The 26399-nt window shown below is 42.3% G+C and overlaps 1 protein-coding gene across 1 annotated transcript in view; it reads right to left on the bottom strand.

Annotated features, from left to right (window-relative positions):
• Positions 1–26399, bottom strand: part of arhgef18b (rho/rac guanine nucleotide exchange factor (GEF) 18b) — a 34165-nt gene continuing 7766 nt past the window's right edge. The window contains exons 8-29 of the mRNA XM_069679953.1: positions 22647–22714; positions 21439–21484; positions 20201–20402; positions 19429–19535; positions 18725–18865; positions 18194–18444; positions 17986–18111; positions 17773–17890; positions 17383–17637; positions 17129–17205; positions 16743–16921; positions 16536–16609; positions 16051–16236; positions 15695–15841; positions 15226–15341; positions 14493–14561; positions 14276–14323; positions 13908–14189; positions 13568–13717; positions 5007–5358; positions 3855–3992; positions 1–3456 (exon numbers count right to left, since the gene is read on the bottom strand). Coding sequence (XP_069536054.1) covers positions 3140–3456; positions 3855–3992; positions 5007–5358; positions 13568–13717; positions 13908–14189; positions 14276–14323; positions 14493–14561; positions 15226–15341; positions 15695–15841; positions 16051–16236; positions 16536–16609; positions 16743–16921; positions 17129–17205; positions 17383–17637; positions 17773–17890; positions 17986–18111; positions 18194–18444; positions 18725–18865; positions 19429–19535; positions 20201–20402; positions 21439–21484; positions 22647–22714 — 3449 coding nt within the window. The 3' untranslated portion in view covers positions 1–3139. The remainder of the gene's footprint in view (positions 3457–3854; positions 3993–5006; positions 5359–13567; positions 13718–13907; positions 14190–14275; positions 14324–14492; positions 14562–15225; positions 15342–15694; positions 15842–16050; positions 16237–16535; positions 16610–16742; positions 16922–17128; positions 17206–17382; positions 17638–17772; positions 17891–17985; positions 18112–18193; positions 18445–18724; positions 18866–19428; positions 19536–20200; positions 20403–21438; positions 21485–22646; positions 22715–26399) is intronic.

Here is a 26399-nt window from a genome sequence, read left to right as displayed (position 1 = left end):
TCATTTTCAGACCTTTTATTACTAAACTCTCTCTAAGGCAGCAGTTTGTGTGCACAGGTCGCTCTAACATCTCGCAGTGAATAAAATAAAACGGTACAAAAATCAGCTTTGCTGTGTGCTACAAACATCATTAGACAGCTCTCGGTAAATAAAAGTTCACAGACGAAAACAATAAGCATCATAAACATTCATTTTCCCCTTCAAGTATGCTACTATCCAAAGTGACTAGTGTAAAATTGGCCGAGGAAATAAAATAAGTCCATGATTATTTACACATTACAGGTCCAACATGTGTGTATGCGTGTCCGTATTAAAAAACACACGACCGGAAACGAGTCGGTCTGGAATGTTTCCGCTGTTTTCTGTTGGCGGGCGTACACACACGAACACACACACAAACACACAGTGATGCGACTGACTGGCTTCCAAGTTTTAAAACAGCAAACACATTTCAGCAAGAACATTTTAAGACTTGAGTGGATCCAAACAGCGGCAGCATCCACGTCTTCTGTTGAGGTGTACTAAAAGTCTCGTACCTGGAGTAGAACTAAGGCGCTCTTACACCAGCTCTCCTGTTGCCTTACGTCTCTCATTCAAGATTAAATACGTGGAAATTAACGTGGAAATGTCTTGAAAAGTTAATGCACGCTGACTTTGGGAATAAGTTCCCCAAAAACAATCTGAAGTAAAGCTTTCGAGCACATCACATGGTCTTCATTAGCGGAAAAAGCTCCCTTGACGTGACAGTTGTGGCCATGATTTTGTTAAAGGCACTGGCTTGACTATGCTGACCTTAGGATGTGGTGGAAAATTCCAGAATAAAAAGCGTGGAAGGAAACCTTCACTCAGGATTGTGTTTTTGGAGTTTAGATTAATTGTTGCGTTTTAGAGATGGTGTACACAGCTGCATCAGAGAGCTCATATCCTGAAGATGAAAACAAAATAGTCGTGCCACTTTAAGCCAAACACGGGCATATTTCCACTCACCATTACATGTATTTTTCACGTATGCTCTGCACTTTTGATCAGTGAACCAAACTAAGACCTGGAGCAGGATATGAGCTGGACTACAATGTGCTGTATAAAAAAACACTTGTTATGCACGGTGCCTGGTGGATGTTTTTAAAGTATCACTTTGCGGACGACCACGCAACCAGCAAAGTGTCGTTTATCCTTCATGCGAGAGCACAGACAGGAACCCAGTCAGCCAAATGTGTCTTTGGTTTAACCAACTGAAGCAAGCAGATGATTTAGTTTTCACGACTGCTACATAATAATGTTTAAACATCACTCATGAACCGCAGGAGAAAGACGACACACAGTGCACCTCGACTTCAATGCTACAACACAAACACATGTCAGGAGATTAAATATGCACACCTTTGTTTTCAGTTCACAAAAGACTGACTGTGGTTACATCACATTACCACCGGTCTGTCCAAGCAAGGCATACCGTATCGCACATACACACCCATGTATATACAGGTATGCACGAAGTGACTTTTGGCTGACTTTTGCATTTTGATTCAGTCAAATATTTCTGTTCCTAATACAGGTATGCCTATGAGGACAGCCGATGCAGAGGGCATGGCATACAGTATGTACAAAAATATACAGAATTTACATCAACAGCTAGTGATCTTAGCTTTACAGACCAGCTTATTTGGTCAAAGATAAAAAGCTCTTCTGACATTTTTCCCTCTACTGACACAAAACGCAATAATGCATCACGTACTTCATGATTTAAAGGGTTCTCATGAATAAACAGATGAGAAAATTATTCGGATTTCTTCTGTGAATAAGTTGATATTTCGCTGCAGGATGACTGTTGTACCGCTTTTCTGTCAGGTGCAGAATTAAACACAGAGCTAAGAAGATGTCATCAGCAATTAATAAAACAAACTGTCAATCAGTTTAAACTTCGTACGTATTTTAAGGACCATACCGATCTTAAATGACCCATCCTGGAGAATTTACAATAAAAAATGAGGCCCGGAGACACAAGCTTTTAAACGTATGACATCAATAATTTTGTTCTCTAATGTGCACATTCTGTATCACAACATGATCTGTATCTTCTCAGCTGTGTTTGGTTATAACACATAGGGGCTTTTTCCTACTGGATTGAATTGTTTAAGATTGTACCTCTCTATTAGTATAATGATGAATTTTAAAATTTTCAGTGCATATCAACTCTGTATTAAATTGTTATAATTAATTATTTTGTTAGCATAAAACTCAATTTTCTCTCTTCGCTGCCAAAGCTGCAAAGCTTAATTTTACTGCTGCATCATACAGCATGAAGCGACACGAATTGTACAGTACACAAGTTAAACAGAAACAGAAATGTTTCTTACAGATGTGTCTCTTAAATAAACAGCAATAGGATTGTGAAATATCAAACAGTAGACAACCAGTGAAATGTATTATTCAGCCTTCTGTACCAAACATGATTAAGAAAAACAACACAATGAACCTTCATTATTTTGACTCATCAAACAACACACATCACAGTCCATAAAAGTTTACTCATCAGTATTTACAGCGTGCAAATGAAGCACCAAGCAGACAGTGTCCACATGCTCAGAGTTCGATCCTCTCTGAGTTGCTGTTGAATCATTTCTCGCAGGTCCAGAGGAAGAAGAAGGTGAAGGCTGGGATGCACCTTTCACATTCATGCTTCACTTCGTTTCCTGACCTGAACATCACACGACGGTTTCTCCTTCATATTGATCCTTTCAGTCAAATCCCCTTCAGCTCTCATGGCTAATGTCTTTGGATTGGTTTCACTTCATTTGAATGTTTTCACACAACTTAAAGAAGCCTTTGATTTGCCAAAGATTTCCTCTTTTTACTTGTAATCTTGAGAAAACAAATGAAACTAAAAATGAAACAAAAAAAGACCATTGCAGCTTAAAAACATCGTTCTTGATGAACTTTTTTCTCTCTAAAATTGGCCGCTGTAGTGCTGAAAAAGGGTCCATACTTGGATTGCTCCAACTTTGTACGTATATTTCACATTAAAATAACCTTTAACATGACATGGTCGCTTGTAAGTGGCTCCTTCAAATGAATCACATCAAGAACAAGCAACCATCCCATAACTCTTTTCTCTTTGTTTTGGCGATCAGACTGGAGTTTAGAAGAAGATGACGTCCTCCTTGTTAAGGTCCTCTGTGTTGATCTTGTAGGGTGGCGGCATGCTGTGGCTGTGGGTGAGCCCGTGAACGCTCACCTGGGCGTTAGGACTGAGGCCCTGCGGCTGCAGATGGGACTGGAACGCGAGGGATCCGGTGCTCTGAGAGTGGGGTGGGATGGGGGGAGGCTGCATGGAGGGCTGAGGGTGAGCCTGCGCAGGAGGCATGGGGGGCTTCTGAACATTTGGAGGGTGGGAGGAGCTGATGGAGGAGGTGGGCTGACTGTCTGGTCCTGTGTTGTCTGGAGGACTGAGTTGATCTGTCAAAGAAAGGTTATTAGATAAAGAAGGATTACTCTAAAAACAGCAGCAGATTAGCTGCTTATACCTGTCTTATACAGCTGGGTTTACTCAGCCTAACTGACTCTATCACATGAAACCCTGCCAGCATTTTTTTGTATTTGGCAGAGGTAGCTGAAGGCACAGGATTAAAGTGTTAAATGTGTCAGCAGCACAGGCTGTCATTAATCACAGAGCAGCGTGTGAAATCGATGTGTTTACACAGGGTGAGGCTGGGCATGAATGTAAGAGAGAACATGATCGGGTGGAGTCCGGTTTGCCCAGGTGGAGAATGTGTGACTGTGAGAACCAGGTTTAATAATGCAGCAAGCAAAGACAGACAGGAGGACATTGTGTTTGGGTTTGGCGTGTTTGGTACCTGTGTGGTGATGCAGGGAGTGAGGCTGGGCTGACAGAGGGAGCTGCTGGTGGGGGCTGATGGAGCGCTTGGCCTTCAGGGCGTTGTCGTCTCTGGCGGACAGCTTTAGAGGCAGCATCTGCTTCATGTCCACTGATGCTGAGGAGGAGGAGGGGCAGCAGGGGAGAGAGAGGGGGAAGAGGGAGTGAAGAAAACAAATGGAGACAGAAGGTGATTTAATTGTAAAATTAGATTTCAGTGGTGAAACAGGGCAGTCGGCCTCTGTCAGGACACTATTTGATATATCAGAGGGCTGACCCAATTTAGACAGCTAATGTGATCCTAATGAGCCACTTAAATCATAATCAGGTCAGGCTCGTGTCAGGCACAGATGGCCGGGGGGTCGATGAAAGAGGGCAAGAAACAAATCAGAATGCGGTATGATAACACATCAGAAATCCTCAATGCAACACTCACACACAATATATATTAATATTATCATTATACGTTAGAATGATCGGGAAACGTTGCAGTGCGCTGCTCTTTAAAGAGATCACAGTAAGATCAGGTAATTTATTATGTGAAGATAGCAAACAACCAGAGTGCAGGCAATGTGGGGATTATAACACTGGTCAGAGCTGCACTGAGCAACTCTTTCGGGGACGCAAGAGAGATGTGTCAAAACAACCTTCTCCATACAGAATTATTTATTGCTAGATTTATTTATTAATGTTCCTTTTCACTTATAACTGACTGTCAAACTAGCAAATAGCAGAATGTTTTATGGGATTCATTCTCTCCTCCTAACTATTTGTGTAAGTCCCTAATGAAAACAACTTGTGCAAGATGACAGTGTGTTGCTTTCATGGCAGCATGCAGCTGCACTTTTGGAAACACCATGGTCGCTGCAGATGACAGAGAAACATTCAACATATGTGCACAGTGCGGGGCAGCCTGTAAGAAGTTATAGGTTAAGTCACACACTGCATTCTCTCCTTTACACACTATTCATTCACACTTTAAACGATGAATCAAGTGTGAGTTGTATTTCCATGAATATTAAGTTACAAAACAGTTTGCTACACTGAAAGACCTGAGACCACCTCTAACCACTGGACCACCCTGCAACCTGCTGATTCTGTGAAACTCAGTGCCTGAGGTCTGACTCCTTACCCGTGCTGTCAGTGCGATGCGAGGCTTTGCCAATCTTGCCTCCTTTCCCTTTGCCGCTGCTGAAGGCGGCCAGCTTTGTCGGGATCTGCTGCTGCACCCCAACCGGTTTGTGCAGCTGGTTGGTGGTGCTGAAGAGATGGAGCGGCACCTCCGTCTTCAGCGGCAGGGTGGAAGAGCTCGCCTCCCGACGCAGAAGCACTTCTGGGCGCTCTGGATAGTCGGCGGGAGCAACTGAAAGGCTGGCACGCACCAGGGGCTTCTGAGGAAGGGGAAGTTCAGAGATGCTTGTGGAGGAGGCGAGGCCGGAGGCCATGAGGAGCTCTCCGTTCAGACTGCCGGACAGAGGAGCCACCTGGAGGAGAAGAACGCTGTTAGTTTCCTTCTTCAAGACTTCAAAATCAGTTTCTGACTTCACAAATGACAGCTTCCTAACTCTGCACAGTGATTATCCAGATATGTGGTCAGTTTGGAATCTGAGTTGTGGAACTTGTGATGTTTGCATGTTTTCTGTGTGTCTGCAAGCAGTCTGCGCTGTTACGTATAAGAGTTTGGGATTTTTTAAAATTAAAAACGACTTAAAATCCTCCTAAGAGCACAGAAAACACACTACAAATCGTCTCAGTGCTGCCGTGCCGTTACAGAAACACAATCACTTGAGGAGCAGGATATTTATGGGCTCAAGAGGGAATCAGAAACACATGCGACTGGATCTGCTGAGCACACAGTTTGGTAAGTTTGGTAACAGGCTTTTGATGTGTTCAGAGAGGCTCAAGGACAATGAGCGCGCACACACACACACACAAAATGAGAAACATAAAACCCTTAATAGTCCCTGTGTAAATAAAGGCGTGCCTAACAAAACAGGCAGGCCTGTTAGACAAGCAGGGAACAAGAAAAAGGCTCTCATGACATCAGCGGACAAAAGAGACTGGCTGCATTGTCCACTTAATTACAAGACTGAAGGAGGCATGATCTCAACATGATCATCATTCAATGAGACTGATCAGGAGGATTTCTGTAACAATGGAGCTGGGTCAAATGTGTGTTTCATTACATGAACTATAAAAAGCATGTTTTTACTGTCGTCTTCTTAAAGCCTTTTATTATCTTTGATTCTTTTTGTTTGTTTTGCTTTGTTGCTTTAACTGCCCTCCTAGGTCTTCCTGTTTTATCACTTTTATTTGCTTTTATTCTTGTTGACCGAAAGCGTTGGCATTGTGTTCTTGCCTTCTGTTGAATTTTCTAGACTACTCTCCGTTTGGCCTCACTGTTCCTGAGTTGCTGTTTTTACTGTCTGTCAAAGCACTTTGTAAACATCTGTTTTTAAAGGTGCGTTATAAATAAAGTTATTCTTTTTATTATTATTATTATTATTATTATTATTATTATTATAGTAAAACTTGCATCACAAATTAAAGCCCTTTACAACATTGTGACCAAACATGTTGCAAAAGGATATCCATCACAAATTAAATTAAAAGTAAAGGCAAAGAAGTGATTTCAGTTATTCAGAAAGTTAATGTTTGGAAATGGAAATAGGACAACAGCAAAATCAGTTAGTATCAAAGCTTGAAAAGTTTGTGTTTTTTAATTTTAATTTTTAATTTTTAATTTTAATTTTTAACATTTTCATATTAAAGTGAGACGAAGATGTATGTTCGTTTGAATTGTAACGCCAGTAGCATTAAAAAGCCTCTGAAACATTTGAAAGTGCTATAAAGACATCAGGATTAATAATAAACATTCATTGAGAGGATCAGATTAATATGTTGCTTTTAAAGTTGCTTATTTAAACTAGCAGCTATAATACCATATAACAGCACTGACTGGTAAATAAACATTTAGTCAATCAGAATGTCACATTGATTAATGGGGACATATGCAATCAATTTTCCATTATTCTAATGTGTTTTTGATTCACGTTGGTAAACTTTGTTTTGTTTTAAAAATTGTATACGTATTTTATTTTATTTTTTCGGAGCCTCTCCTTCCTCCTCAAACGAACAAGCCGTTTTGCCATTCAGACCTTAGCCCAGATTGGCTGACAGTATTTGGAGTGACCGCGTAGCCCCTCCACCACATGTGCGATCCCACGAGGGGGAGCGGGCGCACTGCACTGTCACTCCAAAGTAGTAGAAAACATAGCTGCTCTAGGATCGGTTATTCGGCCTTATATGTACGAGCCAGAATCGCCAGGAGGTATCAGAATGGTAAGTTGAAATCGACTTGACTACAAGCTAGTGCAAGAAGGCAGCCTGAATGAGGGTGAATGACCTCTGTTTGGTATGCAGCCCACATGCTATATGATTCATGACGGTGCAGAATACTTCCTGTGGAGACGACGAACACGTGATGACGAACATGATGTGTTTTACAAGGCATGAGGGGCAGACTCATCTGACTGTGTCTGTATGTGGAGACTGTAGCTTCCCCCAGCTGTAACTGCAGAGCATGACGGGACGACCCCGAGGCAGAGAGGGGCCCTGAAGTGGGGAAAGTCTCCATACCTCCTTCCCTGAATCCCCCCTCTCTCGCTTTCTTTCAGCAATCACTCATCTTGGCAAACAGATGTTCCATTGTTCCCAGGACAAGGTGATCAGCTTTAAGCTGCATAAACAGCGGGTTTCCAGGGAAGTAAACTGTGTGGAAGCTGCAGAGCACAAACAGCCCTGACTGACAGCATATAAACAATTAGCAGTGGCTGCCTTCCAGCAGCTTCTGTTAATGACAGGCTTGGACGAGCTAATTATACAGCCAGGTTCCTCTCATCCAGAAAACTGCCTGGATACTCCCATATCATCCATATCTCCAACAACACTGCACAATGTGTTTCCTTGTACACACAATGGACAACAGTTGGAAAGACCAGTTCCTACATGGTACCTGGACTGTGTTCAATACTGACTTCAGAATGAGTGATTGTGGGCCATGTGCAGCTCTGACATGGTTGAATTAATGTGATTAGGAAACGATGTAGACTTAAGCCTGTCAAATCCAATATCAAACTGTGTCTGAGCAATTCATTGAATTTTAAATGTGGCGATCAGCAGAGTAAATATGGCTTTGTATGAACGTTGTTGACGATTCCTTTGAGTATTTACACAAAGATTCAATTTCAGATCTCCTGGGGATAAACATCACGTACGAGCTACAAAGAAGAGTCCATCAGGAGAAGTTTAATAATCAATTCAGTGTTTATCAATCAAAACGCTTTTTTAATGTGACGATTGGTCTGAGCGTCGAGTTGGTTTCTTTTTCTTTGGATTTTCACTTTTTAAAGTTGTATCTGTAGTCATCGATCTTTTCTTTGTTTGTTCAGCCATAGTAGATTACTGTTCACTCGCAACACTTGCAGAGACTGGAAAAGCAGCCGCTTAGCTCCGCCTACCCTCTCTGGCAGACCAACCACTGCTGGGTGATGGAAAACGCGTCATTAACTGGGCGCCGCTTGTGATTTTTTCCGCGAAAATCGCCACAGACACCCAGTCCGTAATATGCAAAGACTTTCATCAGTGGGCCATAGACTCAATCACCATTGTGTTACCTCATTCGGCGAGAGATAGTGACCATATTTAAATGAAAATGTTTCTGTTTGTGTTGTCTGTTTGTCACTTTTTTTGCACACTGTACACCTCCACATGGCACTTAAGAAATTCACATTTCTGTCTGAGCTCTGATTTTTACAATTTGTACTGATTTTACTGTTAATGAAGTTGATATTGTCTTATTATATTGTGTAATTTTTCATTGTGTCTGACTTTCATCTTAATTAGGTCTGTTTTTAGTGTTGATGTTGTCCTTGTGTATTGTGTTCTTCTTTGTGCTTCTGCTGCAAAACTAATTTCCATTGTGGGACAATAAAGATAATCTGAATCTAAATGGATATTTTCCATAGCTCAGAGCTTTTATAGAGTTTATAGAGGTCCAAAGATGAACAAAGTAGGCTTGAAATCAATTAAATAATTTATTTTGTAACTCTATAATTAATTAAGGTTTTTTAAGGTAGTTTATAGTTGTTGTTTTTTTGATCATAAACACCAAACATCTGATGGTTTCTGATTCAAAAACATGAGACGTTGCTGCTTTACCTTGTCTTACATAGTTGGTTATATAAAACAAGATATCTAAAGGCGTCACCTTCGACCTTTTTTTTTTGTTTCTACAAATTCTCGGATAGTTAAACGAAGTCTGCAGATTCCTAAATGTAAATTGCACTGCAAAAAACATTTATTCTTACATTAAGGAAATAAAGAGGCAATCTCTGATAAAACAACCCTACGTCACACTGCCCACATCTCAAGAAAAGAAGGCTTGAAATGAACAAGTAGCACAGAAAAGTGTAACTCAGTTTAGATGCAACCACTTTTTTCTATCACCAAGGAAACAGGAAGTTCTGACGATGAGTAATTTGACAGTTGTGAGTTGAAAGAACCTCCAGAACACAGCAAAGAGGTGACTTAGCTACAGTAACAGATGGTGCAGAGAGAAAATATCTGCCCTCGAGCTCGCTCCTTGCTCCGCGCAGCAACTGCTGTCGGCTGAACACAGAAGAAGCGAGTCACACCTAGATAAGGTGTGTGTGCACATGGTGAGTGTGTCAAAAATTACGGCTTGGGCTTTTTTTTCTTCAGACCACAGGAACACAGTGAGACAACAGCATCATAAATCAGCCAGGAGGCTGAGGCCAAAGAGGGGAAGATATAGCCCAGAGTGTAGAAAACACAGGTACACGTCTCTGTTTAACGACTGACCTTTTAAAAATGTTCTTTTGAGTTTCACCAGCCTTCCCATGCATTAGCAATGTCCTCTGTCATGTCCAAGTAGCAATATAGTTTTACAGTTTTCAGCTCTTGAGCAAAAAGCAGCAGAAAGAGGCGGTTAAATAGAGTGCTTTGCCTAAAGGCGTCTCAAAAACATGTTTCGGAAAGGAAGAGCAGGGGTGATTCATTTATGCGATTCTCTGTCAAGACTTTCTCAGAAGGCCTCAGAGTCCTGAGCTCGGCTCCTAGCCTTCAGGCTTCCTTCAATCAAAAACAGTAGCCGTTTGTTTTCTTATTGAAGATGCTTTCTCTTCTCGTTTACTGTCAATCAAATCCCCAAATCCATCATCTCTAACCTTGATTATAAACACGCTGTGCAACTTTGCATCCACAGAACAATCGAGCAATCACACCCAGAGCTCTGTCCTGGGCAAGAGCCAATAAAAAAAGCCTGAGCGCAGTGCATTCCTTATCACAGGACCAGCTTAGATCAGACGAGATAAAACATGAAAGAGAAACTCCTCTGAAGTCGGGACACGCCGCAACTCGCGCCGCTCTTGCGCAAACACTTGCATATGTTCCGAAACACACACATCAACACAAGGAGGCATGTCTGTTTTTTTATGAGGTCTAATAATAGCTGCGTGGGTCTGCTGATGGGTCTTAATGTTGGGTGCTGGTGATTAAATGTCTGTTGATATCAGGCTGGCTTGGAGCCTGGAACAAATCCTGAGGTCACAGCTGATGAAAAGACTGTTTGATGCTGTTGACGCAGAGGGGGGAACAAACCACTTCCAAATCTTCCACGACCACAGCCAAGAAAGTCCCACAGCAGAGCCAACGGTATAGAACTGCAACACATACATGTTAATGTGTACAAAACCCCCCAGCACAACACTTTAAACAAATATTATGGGCATGGTTTAATGGGGTGCTGAGTGCTGAGGGTCTAGATCCACTTATCATGCAGTCCATGTAACAAACAAACAAACAAACCACTCTGCAGTCTGAGTCACCATCACTGTCTCAGTGAAGGCCTCTGTAATTAGCAGGGTCGCTGTATTACTCATCACAACAGATTAGGTCAATTCAGCCAGAGGGGAGACAAAGTGAGGTACTAAAGACACGACTCAGGCAGTAATGACACGGTTAATTCAATAACTCCCGTCAGCTGCTCTTGAGTTAAGACGCCACTTAACCGAGGACTAAGACATGTCAGAGAACGGGCTTGTTATTATGAGATATTTTGGCTGGTACACAGCTAGCCAGATGTTTAAATACGCCACGAGAGTAAATCTGCATCAGAATAAAAAAGCACTGTAGCTTTCTGAGTGGACATGTCAGGACTTGAATAGATTGTTGTTTCGGTGTGCAGGATGAAGAAACATCGGCGAATCAGAGATAACTGCCAGGTTTCAAACAGGTAGGAATGTCTGACAGCAGAGAGAGAGGGACTCATGACATCACCGGAGATGACCGGAATCAGAAGACATCTCTCTCGTATCATGTGAAAAAGCACAGCACCAGGAAAAAGCTTATCAGTTGATCGGACCAACTTCTTGGAAAAAAAGAGACTTCGTGTTTGTACACATACTGACAAGATTTTTCTTTCTCACATAGCAGATAAAGAAGAAACTGACTCATCCAGCTGGAAGTTTCTTTCTATGCAAGGATGAGTCGGCATGAACGATCCCATCATTAGGTGTGTTGTAGATGACTCCGGATGAAAGAATCATGCGTGTGACTCAGGCTGTGGAGCCTTTATTAATTAACACGTTCCTCTGCCTGTGATCAAAGCCTGATTGCTTGTTTGAAAATGTGCACACCCATTTGTTCAAAAATCTTTGGAGTATTTACAGAGCAGACAAAGACGCGAGTGTTAACAGGAATAATTAGGTTTGAGAGGTAACGATGACATCGCTGTTCAGTTTAAAGAGAAACTGTTTAAAGTTGTAATCGTGAAGATCTCAGTTTCGTTCTCTTTGGCGTCACCTATGGCGACAAACCGTACTTGGGGAGCACACTTCCCAGATATCCAGACAGTGTTGCATGTGTGACGTCCACGGTTGGCTCTGGTTGTAACTCTTGATTTTCCTCACTGACGGTCGCTTTCCTTTTTAGACTGTTTGCCTTCATCTGAGCGTCGAATTTGTTTCCTTTTCTTGTCACTTATTTTTTAAATTGTATCTGTAGTCATTGATCTTTTCTTTGTCTCTCCCTCTCTGACAGACCAACCACTGCTGGGGGATGGAAAATGCAAGGCTTTCATCAGTGGGCCATAGGCTCAGTCACCATTGTGTTACCTCATTCAGTGATAGATAGACATTTATTTAAATTAAAATCTAGATTATATAGGTTATGTTAGGTTGGGTGGGCTATATGAAGATGTAAACCATACGATAACATAAATTCGTCTTCTAGGATTATGGCTTAAAATTATTTAAAATAATTGCAGTGTACTTTCGCTATGGCGAAATAATAATAACAAGTTGATACAATCCTGAAAAATCTTTCATTACCAGTATTTTTATCAGGTACGTTTTGGTTGTTTTGACTTCACATAAGCTTCTGTATTCTCCTCAATTTCTCGAGCTCTTTCTAATCAACTTAATAAAATTTGGTGAAATTCTTATATTTGATTTTATGCTGGTTTTCATCAACGTGATGGATTTTTTGGCAGGTCTCAAATGTGCATTAGCCAAATCAAAAATCCTGTCGTATTTTGCCCAGTGATAATTATTATTGATTTTCTAGAAATAAATATAGAGATATTACATATTGAAAAACAAAATTATATTTACAGTAAGGATTTTACCCATGTCATCCCTTTTAAGGATACCTGGACAAGGACAAGAATCCAAGTCTTCCTCAGGATAAATCCCTCCATGCCACAGTCACCCTCACCTCTCCTCATCTTGTCACACCGAATGCAAATCAACCAAACTGCCATGGTGACACAGCCCTCTGAAAACGCTAAAGGCTGATATTAAGTAACTTTGCTTTAACTGCTTGACAGATCTGTTAGCGCCGGGCATGAAATTACAGTCAGTGTATCTTTCTCAAAGTTCCTCTCCCATGAAACTCACAAACAATGGCCCGCATTGTACTGCAAGGAGAGAGAGACGGATACCAGTAAGGCAACACAGGAAAGAGAGAGGAGAAGCAGAGGTGAAGAGAAAGACTGTTCCCTGCGTGGGTGGATTCCTACTCTGAGTGGTTACAGATGTAATCAGTTGAATGTGTGCTCATCATTACACCCATCTATGAAACAGACTGTGGGAGCTGAAAGCAGAGCATCTCGTGTACCAGGAAGAAGACCTGGACTCAAGGCAGGAATTTTTTGTAAGTCAAACGGAATGACAGGAATGTAAACGCTGCATATCCTGCAGCTGATGTATTACAATATATTTGGCTCTTCAGTGTTTCAGCTTTAAGAATCTTAGAAGGATACATAATGTGGGGGATGGATAGAAGGAAATAAGTAAAGGAAGGTTTGAAAACACAGAAGAAAGATGGGGAAAGCCCCTCTGTGTTACTCTTTCCTGTAAGTAATCGTCATCAACACCATCTATTCTTGTTTCACCTCGCTGTCGCCCAGTACCTCCTGCATGTCCTCATTTTCATGTTCTTTTACGCACAACTTTACGGTTGTTTTAATATCATCTTTTATGACCCTCAATTTGGAGCTTCATAGTGTTTAAACCCTTATTTTTCCCTAGGTCACCTGTAAACTATAATAATTTCTACTAGTAAAAACTATCTGCTGCTTATGGCCATAAATCGCCACCTAAAGTTCCACACCTCAATAGTCTTCCTCTTGATCTTCTTCTGGTGTTCCAGACGTTCCTTTTCCTTCTCCACAGCTCTGGTGGACTCTCTCAGCCTCTCCAGGTCCTGCTGGTACGTCTCCCTCTGACTCTCCAGCTCCTTCCTCTCTTCTGCCAGATGATCCTGCATCAAATCAAAGTTTCCAAAACAATTAGACTTTGTTGTATACAAATCATACAAACTACCACCATGTAAGAACACTGTGTTTTATTCTGAGACACGGGGAACAATGGAAATATAAAGCAGAGCTACAGTATCATGATTGCTCAGATCTTTAGACATTAAAGATACATGATAGTTAAAGCCACTTCACCTCTAGCCTCCTGCACTCGTCCTCCCTTTGTCGGAGTCTGGCCTCAGTGGCCTCCACCTGCTGCCGGTGCCTCTCCCTCTCCCTCTCCCAACGCTGCTGCTCATGCCGGTGCTGAGACTGCAGCTTGTGGAAGCTGGCCAGCTCTTCTCTCTGCAGGGCCAGAGTCCGCTGTTTCTCCTGCTCCAGGAGAACGTTACCCCTGTGCCGGCCGGGCAGGGCGGCTCGCTCCGTCAACGAGGCGCGCTGCAGCTCGATGTGACTGTCCTGTTGTGATATGATGGCCTGAAGAGGGAAACATACAGGGTAAATAAAAAAAAGGTCGCACAGAAATGTAACATTTTCATAAACATTGGTGGAGACAGTTTTACCTGCAGACTGTAGAGCCTTTGGGAGAGCATCAGCACTCTGTCAAAGAACTAGAATGCAGACACAGGCGAGGTTAAACACCCAAACGTGCAACATTTCATCGGAATAGAGACCTCATCATGGGTACATCTTCTCACATTAGCTGGCATGGATATGAAATATTAAATCCAGGAATGCAGTGCAACACACAAGGTGATAGATCAGAGAGGAAGAGTTTACCTCAGCCTCAGGGAAGGAATTGGACCAGATGCGGTTCCATCTGGCAGGAGAGCAGCAGCTTTCATCGACCTGAGCAACAACATGAGAGGCGCGCAGCAAGTCATACTGATGAAGCAACATCACAAACACACAGCGAGGACTGCTCAGGGCTGCTACACAACATATACAACAGATGCTATAAAAATATTCGGAGCAAATTATTACCCTGTAATAATATGATTGTATCTTAAATCAATATGTTGTTGTTGCATTGCAAATATTTAGAAACCTTTTTTACAACCGTGATATAAGAGCTCCTTGTTGAATAACATTTGATCAGTATTTTACATCTCCCTTAGAGCTACACAGTTTAGTACCGCCGAGACGTAAACAGTAATTATTTCCCTTCATATAATTTTGTAGGGCCATAAATTGTGCAAGGTCTGTATGGACGCTTTCACAGCGCCATAACCCAGGTATTCTCAACAACATGTCATTATGTTTTGTCCATTTGACAAAATATAACAACAATGAACTGGATTTACCGGTACACTGATGAGAAGATTGTATTATAAATGCTTTATCTTATTATAAACAAATAAAATGACCTGTGAGACCAGGGTTACAGTAAACATCAGGAAGTGGAAACTTTCCAGATGACTTGGTCTGGTTATTGTTATTTACAGGAAATAACACTGACTCATCCTAAGATATACAGTGTGTGTTAGTGTGTGTGTTTATGTTGAGCCCCTACCGTCTGCTCCAGGGTGTGGCTGCCACACAGGTCTTTGAGCTGAGGGTCAGAGCTGGCTCTCTGGCTTCTGTCTCTGTTTCTGGACTCGCCAGAAAACTTCTTCTTCACGCTGCCATCTGGCGCACAAACATCAACACAAGACACACAGAAACAGTGACAAACACACACAGATAATTAAACCAAACAGAAACACAGAAATATGGACGATCACAAACACTGCACGGACCCAACACGAATGAAGCTGCCAACATGGCCGCCTCGAGTTGCTTCCTTTTTGGAACGTGTGCTGGTTTTTGTTGCCAACAAATTAGTTTAGATTTCATTTTAAAAGAACAACACGCCTCTTTGAAAAATGGATCCAATTTATTTGTAATTCATATTTTATTAATGGCATAAAATGTCAATGATATACAACTGCAAATCCATTAAACAGTAGACTTCCTTGGGGCATGGATTGTGCAGGACTCACTCTTACTGAGGATGGTCGGGCTGCTGTCGTAGCCCCCAAAGGTATCTGCTCGCCTGGGCAGAAGCCCAGAGCCGCTGCCTTCTTCCAGACGGGAGGATGGAGACTCCTCCCTCACCCCGGACTGCAGCAGGTTCTGGAGGTTCTCCACTGAAGTGAGAGAGATGGTATAAGTTAAGGCTGAAAAGCTGGACAGAGTGAAAGGTTTAGGGGAACAGTAGCAAATTCAACAACACTACCACCTTCTGATTTACCACAGAGCTGCAGAGAGCAGTACAATTAAGGTGATACAATATGTGTCTAAATTTCATGCTTTCTGTATATAAAGCAGATGCAAATATCATACAGCATAGTCCTACCCTCAGTGATTGCTCCTTTGAGCAGGGTCTCCCCCTGCTGGAGGTCTGAGGCGTCTCCTCGGAGCAGAAGTCTGGAACGTGAAGCTGTGTCCTCTAGACCTGCCACAGACTCTGCCATGTCCGCAAACAGCTGCAGCTTCTCAGTGAGAGCCTGGACGATCACTACGTCCTTTTGACACAGCCTCTCTACAAGGGCAAACATGAAATGAAATAGAAGAGTTGATTCACAAAACAGTGGAAGGGATTCAGGCTTTGTCTCATATTCACTCTAGTTCACTTTTTATCTAAACAGCAACCTTTATTGTTCTTTACTAAATAACTGTAGCTGTTTAAAACATCTTTTGCAGAAAAGGAATAAAATCTTAAAACAGTTTAGATATATTAAGTCAAAAGTCAAATCCATGGTAAGAGTTAAAGGTTGATACATGAGCACCCCCTAGTGGGAAACAATATATTTGATTTTCATTGCTCACTTCTGCATTTACCTTGAAATTCTTTGAACCTGAAAGCTCGTGCCTCTTCCTGCTCGCTGAACAGCCTCTCTTCTGTATGAGGACAACTAAGAGGGTTCAGGACAGAAGCAGACAGAGGAAGAAACGTTATTAAGGTTCCTGTAATTGTTAACCCTCTTTCAAAATGTAAATAAAGGTAATAAACAGTTGCGTATTTCCTCTCTGTGGTAACGCAGCTACCTCTCGACAGCTTGCCGTATTTGTGTTATCCAACTGTTCCGCTCCTCCTTGGAGGTGGTGTGGATCTCGTACATCTCCGGCTCGTTGGAGGAGGCACAGATAAGAAACATGCCTTTCTCCTCATGGGCCACTTCCCTGACGATCAGCTTCTGAAGAGAGATCACCGACGGCTTGTTATCCTGGATGAAGAAGGAGGAAGGAGACAGAAGCGAGAGGTTTTTAATCACTTGTTCTAAAAGTATTAAAATATGAAGAATGACATTTACAGAGCAGCTACATATCCTACTCACATTTTACAGCACATTACACAAGTATCCTCTTTGATGCACATATTGTTTTTGTTATAAAGTGTCATACTGACAGACAAAATAAGGTAAATCACTCACAACTGTAGCAAATACGTATCTCTGATCCTTCTCTTGTAATAAGAGCAACACGTCCGACAGGAGCACTGCAAGAATATCTGCAAGGACAAAAATCAAAACCATTAGACTTCTCACCCCTGTTTTGATCTTTACTCACATTAAATCTATGCAAAGCACCAACACACTGATTTCTTTATATGGAAGGAATAGTACATATGTGCACACTACAAGATGGTGCATCGTTAAAGCATCTTGTATCTATGACGCAATCGTACCTTTGAGTCTGCCAGAAGCAGCTTTCCAGTTGAGCGTGCCCTCGTGCAGCAGCCGTCTCCGGCCCTGCGCCAGGTCCTCCCTGCGAAACACGCGGCCATCTTTGATTTTTCCCAGTGCCTTTGGCTCCATTTTGTTATGTATGTCTCGCAGTCGAGAACTCTTCTCATGTAGGTTAATCAGCGCGTCAACCTGAACGATTGTGTCTTTAATTAAACCTAGTGCCCGAACCAGATCCTCATGCTCCTCTGTAGCAGCTACATGAAGAAAAAAACACACTTTATAGTTACAGCAAAAATTCAATTATAAGTGAGGTAATGTCTAACTAAATATATGGATGTACTTTATTGAATACTGATCATTTGTGCTAAATTCAGGAGGCAGTACTGGACCTTCAGTGTTGTGCAGAATGCGCTCCACTAGCACTGGGTACTTGGTGATGCGCTGTGTCACCAACAGGATACACTCAGTCACTCCAAGCCTCCGCACAATGGACAGGTTGTTAATTTTCTGAGAGAAAAAAAAAAGAGACATGTTTTTATGTTTACCAGACTGAAAGTGGATTTTATTTGTTGTACTACACAGACGCCTGCTGTGTGACTTACCCGTATGATGTTTTGGAACTTTTTGTTGTTTTGCAGCTGCTCTTTATAATAACTGACGGCCTCAGTGTGGTGACTGCAGAAATCTCCGTAGCTGTCCTTCATCCTTTCTCCTATTTCACCTGAGAACTGAAGAAGAAAGAAAGCTGTCATCTCTCACCGTCTCTATGCATTGCGTGTTCTTTTCGGACGTGCTACATATTGTCTCTACCTGTGCGATCAGTATGTCTGCCACTCTGTTGATTGTGTAGTTTCTCTCGTTGGGCGAGACAAGAGTTTCCCGCTGCCGCTCTTTGAGTCGAGACAGAAAATGTGTGTGAAGCTCAAGGAGGTTTTCCAAGCGGGGGAACAGACAGTCCAGCCTGCCGGAGTCCATCTGGAGGTTTTCCTTCAATTCCCGGACGTACACACGCAGCATTATCTTCAGCGTTCGCACGTGGTGCATCTCTGTCTGCATCAGTTCTGAACAATGACAGAAAGCTACATGTTTATGTTCTGCCATGAACAGTTTAAGCTATATTAGCTGCTACTAGCATAACACACTTGGATCTCCAACCTAACTGCTGGTGGTAAAGTTACAATGTGGAAAATGTCATCTCTGCTTCTTCACAGTGAGATCATCAATGTTATACGAGTGCAATGCTACACAAGTTGCATGTACGAGCGAGGAGGAGAGTTTACTATCCAACCAATGACTTCCACATCAATCAGTCAGACAGCTGCCGAGGCTTAAGGAACTTACCGTATATCACATCCTGTCTCTTCACCGTTTCTTTACAATGCTTCTTCACATACGGCTGGTCAACCGACAAGCTCCAGGACTCCGCCTCCAGGTCCTGAGCATCAGACTCCAGATCAGCCCGCACTGCTGCATAGTGAGCATCTGAGGAGAGGAGCAGAAGCATCGACAACATCAACATAAACAGTTATTTTTCCAAGAAGTAAACCTCTATATATAGTTCACTTTTTTCTTTTTTTGTCGTTTTCTGGCAGGGCTGAAAATGATGAATGGAGAAGTTGAGAAGTCAACATGAACCAAGAAAAATTCCTAACAGCAGCTGACCTCATCACCAAAGCCCCCGACTCCCCCTCCTCCTGAGTGACAGAGTGTCTGTCTGATGAAACAATAAACACTAGAACAGGACAGCTGGGAGAAAAAGATGCTGCAGTACCTTTAAGTAAATAGAAAGGTAGTACCTAGTTTGCCTGTGTCTCTCTCCCACACACTACAGCTTAATGAGAGAGGGTGAGGTCACCCCTGACTTCACAAAACACACTTCACACTCTCCTCCCTCAAGACAAACTATCACTCTGCACTCAGGCAAACGCACAGATCTTAGAGGACCGAACAGGCGGAGAAAAGTTACCCACTTTGAAAAAGTCAATCAAAAGTGGAACTGTTTAACTTCAAGTTCAGCCCCGCACTCACGCAGTCGGACAACTCACCTTCAACGATGATTGACTCGGTGGTGGAGGGAGCGAGGGAAATGGCGTCTTCGTTGCAGCGTTTGGCGCGGAGAGCATCTGTCTCATCCATCTCCCCAGGGAGGGATCTGAGGGACGACAACCACAGGTCCAAGGTGGCATACATGCTGACACTGATACAACTTAATCGCACTAGCTGGGGGCAGCCTAAGCAGCCGACATGTGCATTTACAGGTTCTCGGTAACAATAAAAAAGGGACACAAAAGAGAACTACATAGCTACATTTTTCCTTCTTTCCCTCTCTCCTTATTGTTGCTGCTATGACTCCCGGTCTTCTGTGCCTGTTTACATCTTCCCTGGGCTTTTGTCTCTCTCTCCCTCTTCCTTCCTAACTCCCTACATACTTTTCTTAGCAATGCACTAGAAAAAAATAGTCCACTTCTGGGAACAGTCTTGACTCAGTTTCAAAAGGCTATTATATTAGAAAAGACAGCTTGCCTTGATATGTCAACTATAAATACACATCTTATGATAGCATAGAGAAAATAGGATTGCAGCAGCAAAGAATCTAAAAATATCAAACATTAACATACAGCAGATCCTGCAAACATCGACAGAATTATAGATTTAAGAGAAAGATAGATGATTTTTAACTTCTCGACACAGATTCTATCATTCAGGAGTATCTTTTAAAAGGTAAAATAGTTACAAAGAAAGACAAATAAAAATGTTTTGAAAAAAAGCCCTTCAGTGAAGGGCTGAAAAAGTCGAACACAACACAGAGGTACTCACCCTGAGCTGTTGTGGTGACGGAGGCTGTGGCCAAAGCTGGAGGCAGAGGCTGCAGTGGAGCTGGTGGTATAGGCAGCAGTCGGCTGAATGTAAGGACCCCACTGACTAATGGTCATGCCTGGGGTGCTCAGGAAACCCAGGTGGCCATTCAGGGCCTGTGATGAGGCTTGGCCCGACTGCTCCCGCTCTCTGTCTTTCAGCGCTGGGGAGAAAAGATGAGAGCCAGTTGAACGGAAGAAATGGAAAGACTTGGAGGAGGAACGACAGGAGAAATGAGCAGAGGACAGAAAGAACGGAGAGAACGACCAATGGGGAGAAGGAGAGGAGGATGGAAAAGACGAGGCGAGTGGATGCTTCTGTCCAAGTCGACCCTTGTATTTTTTCAACCTAGATTGATGCAGCGAACGGATAAATCGGCAGGTGATCAGATTGCGCTGCTTCAACACTTGAGCGCTTGATGAGTCAGAGGAAGAGGAGGATGGTTCAGCAATCCTGGAGCAATCTTTGGAGGCAGCCATGGCTAGGTTAGTGCCTTCTGTAAGTACTGGCTCCATTGCGAAAGTCCTCCTTGATCCTTCAAGTCTGAACTCTTCTGGCAAACAACACCCACATGTACAAGCTACTGATTGACCAGGAGATGAAATGAGGTGTGGCTGGAAGGACTCCAGCTGTTCAAAAGAGAATAACAACTGCGAAAGGAGATTAAGTTAAGCTGCCACTGCTGCAGCCGCTGATGTCTCCTGTGGGTTTTGATCACATGCAACAGAGCCGACTTAAGGTTACAATTAATGCTCAATGAAATGTCTTGGGACGAACAGCTTGATAATCACAAACCAAAGTGCACTGCACATTTAATCTGAGTTAAATGAACTTGCATCTTAACTTTTATAATGTAGAAAAGAATTGTGAGAAAGAATCTGACATCCTTTCAAAATAAATCACCTGATTGTCCTTAACAATGGCTAATCATCACCCGTGCCTACATCCTAATCTCCCCCTCAACGCTCAGTGTGTAAGTAGACACACACACGCACACACACGGAAGCAATAGGATAATTCCATCTTCAGATATCATGAGGTTAAATCTTTTTAATCCTCTGAAAACCACCAGAGAGGCAACTAACCAACTTTTAATTGAAAACATGGCAACTAATCCATCCGTCATCAATGCATCCCTCTTCTTCTACTGATACTCAAGTGAATCACAAGGGGCACATGCACAAACACGTTCTGCTTACCAAGGTTAGGATATCCCGATGAGCCAGTCCTTGGCAGAGAGTCTCTCTGTGCGGAGAAAATAGAGACAGTCAGTGTTTTTTCAAGGCCTTTCTCTTGCGCTTTTGTCGGCTGAGTGACAGATTATAAAATGCCTAAAAATTGCATCTGCAAATCTTTCTTCAACGGACCGCTCCGCTCACTTGGCCACGGCCTCTGCTTAAAGTCCATCTCAGGCAGATTCATAAGAGCGGACAGAGGCGTGTAATGGTCAGTCGAGCTGCAGGAGCGCACAGCTCTCACAGCCAAAATTGGATTTAAGCTTGTGTACTGAGGTGCTGCAGGAGATACATGTGGAGGAGTTGCTCCTAAATGGTAAATTTACTTATAGCTTATATGCCTCAATAGTACAACTTGCGGTGCAAGTGCAGTGAGGGGTTTTTGAAATGTAGCGATTTGAAGATTTTACATTCCAGTCAGTTACATTGCAAATCTTTTTCTTAACACAGCTGTGACAAAGTGACTGAAAAAGCAGTTTAAGGATATAATCTAAATCTAAATAAACTACAGTATTTGATTATTACACAACAATTTAGGGTTGCAGTATTGCTATAACAATTCAAGCGTTAAACCTACCCTAAAAACTATGCAAATCAAATCTGATGTCACAAGTATGCACAGTAAGACGAAGAAGCTTAAATACATCTTAAGCAAGCGTTACATTATACTGTCTTTGTTCTAATTAAACTTAAGAAGGGATGAACCCTGATGAGATAATGATGTCCCTCTGAAACTGACTCACATCGCTGGATTGGGTGACAATGAGTGAGATCTTAGTCTGATGATCTAACAGATAAGTTCTAGGTTTATGTACACGCGTGTGACTTCATGAGTCTTGTGACACTTAATAAAAAGGGAGCCAAAGTGTCAGCTGTATTTCACACATACTTAATGCAGGCTTTATGTTGCCTCACACATTAAAGAATTATCCCAGTCTCCTCCACATAGTGAGGCACACAGCTGATACTTATAGCCCACGTTTTTGTATCCGTATTGACAAAGTGGTATGAGTGTATGAGTTTTAATTTGAAATTCACTGTCTGCTCATCCAGATTGGCCTTGAACATGTGAGCGAGTACACCTAGTCTATATGCAAAATAAAAGCATAGCAATAAGGTGTCTTCACTGAAGCTGTAGTCCTTGTTTTCACATGTCCCAGTCGAGTGTTTACCTTATTCTTGCTGCTGGTGCACTCACCCAGCAGAGACTTGCAGCTCTTGTGAACGTTCACAGCACAATCTGAAAAACAGGAGGACAACAGTCAGTGTTACATTAGACACGGAGCATACTCAGGCAGCAATGGTGGCTTTTGGGTTGAATATAGACGGTGAACAATGAAACCAAGTTTGAAATTTCAAAACCAACCTAACGAGCCCTGAAGGCAACGTTCAATGTAAAAGGCTGTGATTCAAACAAAGCATTGCACTAGTGCTGAAACAAACGGCTGGAGGCCGAGCTCCTTCAGCCGCTGTTATCCACAATGTCAAGGATTTGTTTTCAGATTTGTGTTCTCATCACAAAATTGAAGAACTACTCACTTATGATATTGGTGCATTAGTAACTCTATGGCTTCTGTTTATTTATACCTATAAGACACACTCATCTCTCTAATGAGTTCCTCTTTTTGTCCAATACTCTCTCTGCAGAAAAAACAAAGCAACAAATCAGGTTGAGATGGAATTCATTTCTGCCAATTATCATAGATAGAGCTGTTTTGGAAAAACACGAAGCGGTCATTAAGTCCTCTCCTCCATGTTCTACTTAATTACTGGACAGACAAAACAAAACAATCTTTCAGCCTGGCTACATACTGTATAAGGTAAGCAACGGAAGCCTATCCTAAGGGACTAAACAAATTAAGTTATCACTATGCAAAGACAGATCCAAACCCAGCCAGGAAAAACCAGGCTGACGTGGACGAGAAACACATGGCCTTCGATGCAAAACATACAGGGGTGTACGCTAGTGCAGAAATTCATATTCACACTGAAATGAGATGCTTCTCTGTAAAGAGGCTGATCAGTGGAAACAGGGTTGGAGAGAGGGATAACTGAAAGCAGACTTCAGCTTACTGCACCAAGTGGGTCACTTAATACTGGAAAATACATTAAAAAAAAAGAAAGATGCATGTTTCCCCAACACTGCCCCGTTTACATTCCTCATGTGACATGGGGTACAGGGCAGCATGTTAGTTATTTGGCTGCATAGCTCGTTGACAAAGGTAGTTCTCCTCTTAACAACAGAGTTTAAACAGACCAATACTAGCAACTTCCACTAACTGCTGTACAGCGTACTGTAAAGGCCTCTTTTGCTGTTCCCTTCTGTGTGCTGCTACAAAAGGAGACAATGACAACAAGCCTTCTTCCTCTTCAGTAAAGACATTAAACAATGAGAGATGAAAACGGTTGTTTGTACTATGTGTGTAAGATAGACTATCTTACACTCCCACTTTTGCTCTCTTACCATCTCTCTCTGCCCCTCCTCTCTCTGGTAATAAATGAACAATTGCTGGCCAAGCTGAAGGAAAAGAAAACAGAAACTGGCTTCTGAATAATCTTCACCAGCAGTGCTGCTGTGTCCCTCTTTGGGCTGGATCCAGCAGAGCTTCATTTTATTCTGGACCAGTGCAAACCCACTGAATCTCAATGTGTAGCCGACACAAAATAGTGCCTGGTTTGCCAAAAACACCTTTTAAGAATACTTGTCTAATTTTACGAATCTTAGAGGCTGGAGGAAATATATTTTTTTACCTTAAGAGAAGGAAACAGAAGTCAGTAAGCCACCCGACACGAGAAACCAGAGCCACAAACAGGCAAATTTTCCAACTCGCTCCAGCTAGCTGCCAGGCTCTTTCAGACGGAAAAGAGAACAGCACAACAAACCTTCAACATCCAGTGAAGTCTATCAAGCCCGGAGTACATCTTGAACATAGTCAAAACGCACTAATAGGGACAGACTGGCAGAGGCATTAGTAAGAGCAGGAAAAAGAAAAGAGGACCTGGTAGGTAAGCTGATCTAGATGGAATAAAAACACCATGTCACTGCAATGACCTCGCTGAGGAAACCAAAAGTAAGCTATTTTTGTTAAGGAATGTGATAATTACAATCAAACTGCATTCAAAAGAATTCCTACTTGCTGGAAGCAAAAATATCCAGAGATAAGCGAGAACACTGTTTTCTGTTTACTGATTTCACAGAGCTTATCAGAAATGACTCATTGCAGCTACAGACCACCTTGTAGCAATGTGTGCGAAAATATACCAGTGCTACACTACAAAACAAGTCAAAGCCAACAGATTCAAGTATACAGCTCAGACATCTGGCCTGTGTATAACACCACAGGGAGTTTTATTATCAGGTGGACATAATGGGTGAGTGTCGACCCGCTCCGCCACTCTTGAGCAGTGTGATAACTTCCAGTCACCCTGTCATCATGTCAGCAGCAGCACTGTGGTTTGCAGCTGATCCACGGGACACTCAGCCTCCAACAAAACCACCACCACACCCAACATCTGCTGACTAGTAACTTCCCTATCACACCAGTAGCACACTTGTGGTGCACAGCAGCACGTAGTTTGGTGAGATAGTCAATAAACCAAAAATACAAACCACTGCGATTACCACTGCGATTGGTGAAATGATAGGTGAGCATTTTTAATTAAACTAACCAAGGAACCAACAGAAAGGGGGAAACAAAACATCTCACTCATGAGAGAGAAGTGTGTTGCCTTGTGTGATCTTACAAGACGAGGGTGGATTCAGCAGAGCCCGTGACAGTGAAGGGTGGGTTCTTTTAGGGAAATATTAACTCATACAACAGGAACCTTGAATGTTGTTTTATCTTGTAGCCTCTGAAATTCATGATTCAGTTTAGGTGGAACTGAAGTTTCCAAGTTTGCAAGTTACATCCTATAAACATTACAACAGATGTTTTTGTTTTTTAATTTAGTATACTAAGAATGTTGATGTTTGCAGGGACTTGTATGTGCTCCAGATTTTCCAATATGACCCACAGAGGTCTATATTTCAATCTCCGTTAAACAGTGTAACTTTCCAAAGTTTAGTGCCACCATCTGTGCTAAACAAGCTTCAATATATAGGTTAATATTAATATTTCCAGTGGTTTTCTAACACCACTCTCGGTAGAGAGACTATGCATGCTTTGAAGTTCATAGAGAACCCCTGCAGTCAAAAACGGTGGTACAGATCAACCACAGAAGAAAATAGGTTACAACAGCAGGGTAAAATGACTCTCTTACACAGCAACTAACATCACCTGCTTCCTGTGTGTTGCATGAATGTTAGCACATGCGCGTAAGAGGAAACTTTTAATTCCCCAGTGACAAAAACATCAACACTTTGGGCAGGCTCTGAAGCCCCTAGCCAACTCATGACATCATCTTGTAAAAGAGGAAGAACTGAGGCTGAGGAGGCTGTTCAGCCAATGTAGCAAAACATTTTGCTGGTCTCATTCCTCGGCCAAAACGGATCAAGATTACCGCTAAAGATCAGTAGCGTAAAGATAATACTGCAAGATGTAGTTTGAAGAAAGAAAGCTAAGGCAGAAATCCATCTAGATCTAAATAAATTATGTGTAGTTTCAGTCACATAATCTAATGTTATTATTTATCGTAATCAAATGATTCATCCTGCTGATGCACTTGTGTCCATCACCTGACCAATCAGCCAAACAGATGCTTTGAAAAGTAGATAAATACAACACTTTAAGAGGTGAAAATTTCTTTAGAGAGACATGGAGACAATCAGACCTTAAATCTTGTAAAAGGCAAACACCCAGAGAGTCAGGCATGCTGGAAGGCAAATCAGTGATGCATAGAGAAGTAGTGTGCAACAGGGTGAGAGGGGAGAGACCCAGAGTCAGTGGAGTGGGCTGTTATGCACCGGCAGACCTGCCAAGCACAAT

The sequence above is a fragment of the Semicossyphus pulcher genome, unplaced genomic scaffold (genome assembly GCF_022749685.1).
Source record: "Semicossyphus pulcher isolate SPU_LCO1_2020_fin unplaced genomic scaffold, fSemPul1.0.p SCAF_4, whole genome shotgun sequence".
Classification (NCBI taxonomy): domain Eukaryota; kingdom Metazoa; phylum Chordata; class Actinopteri; order Labriformes; family Labridae; genus Semicossyphus; species Semicossyphus pulcher.
Note: the sequence above shows the minus strand (reverse complement) of the source record. Positions and strands in the feature narration are given on the sequence as shown.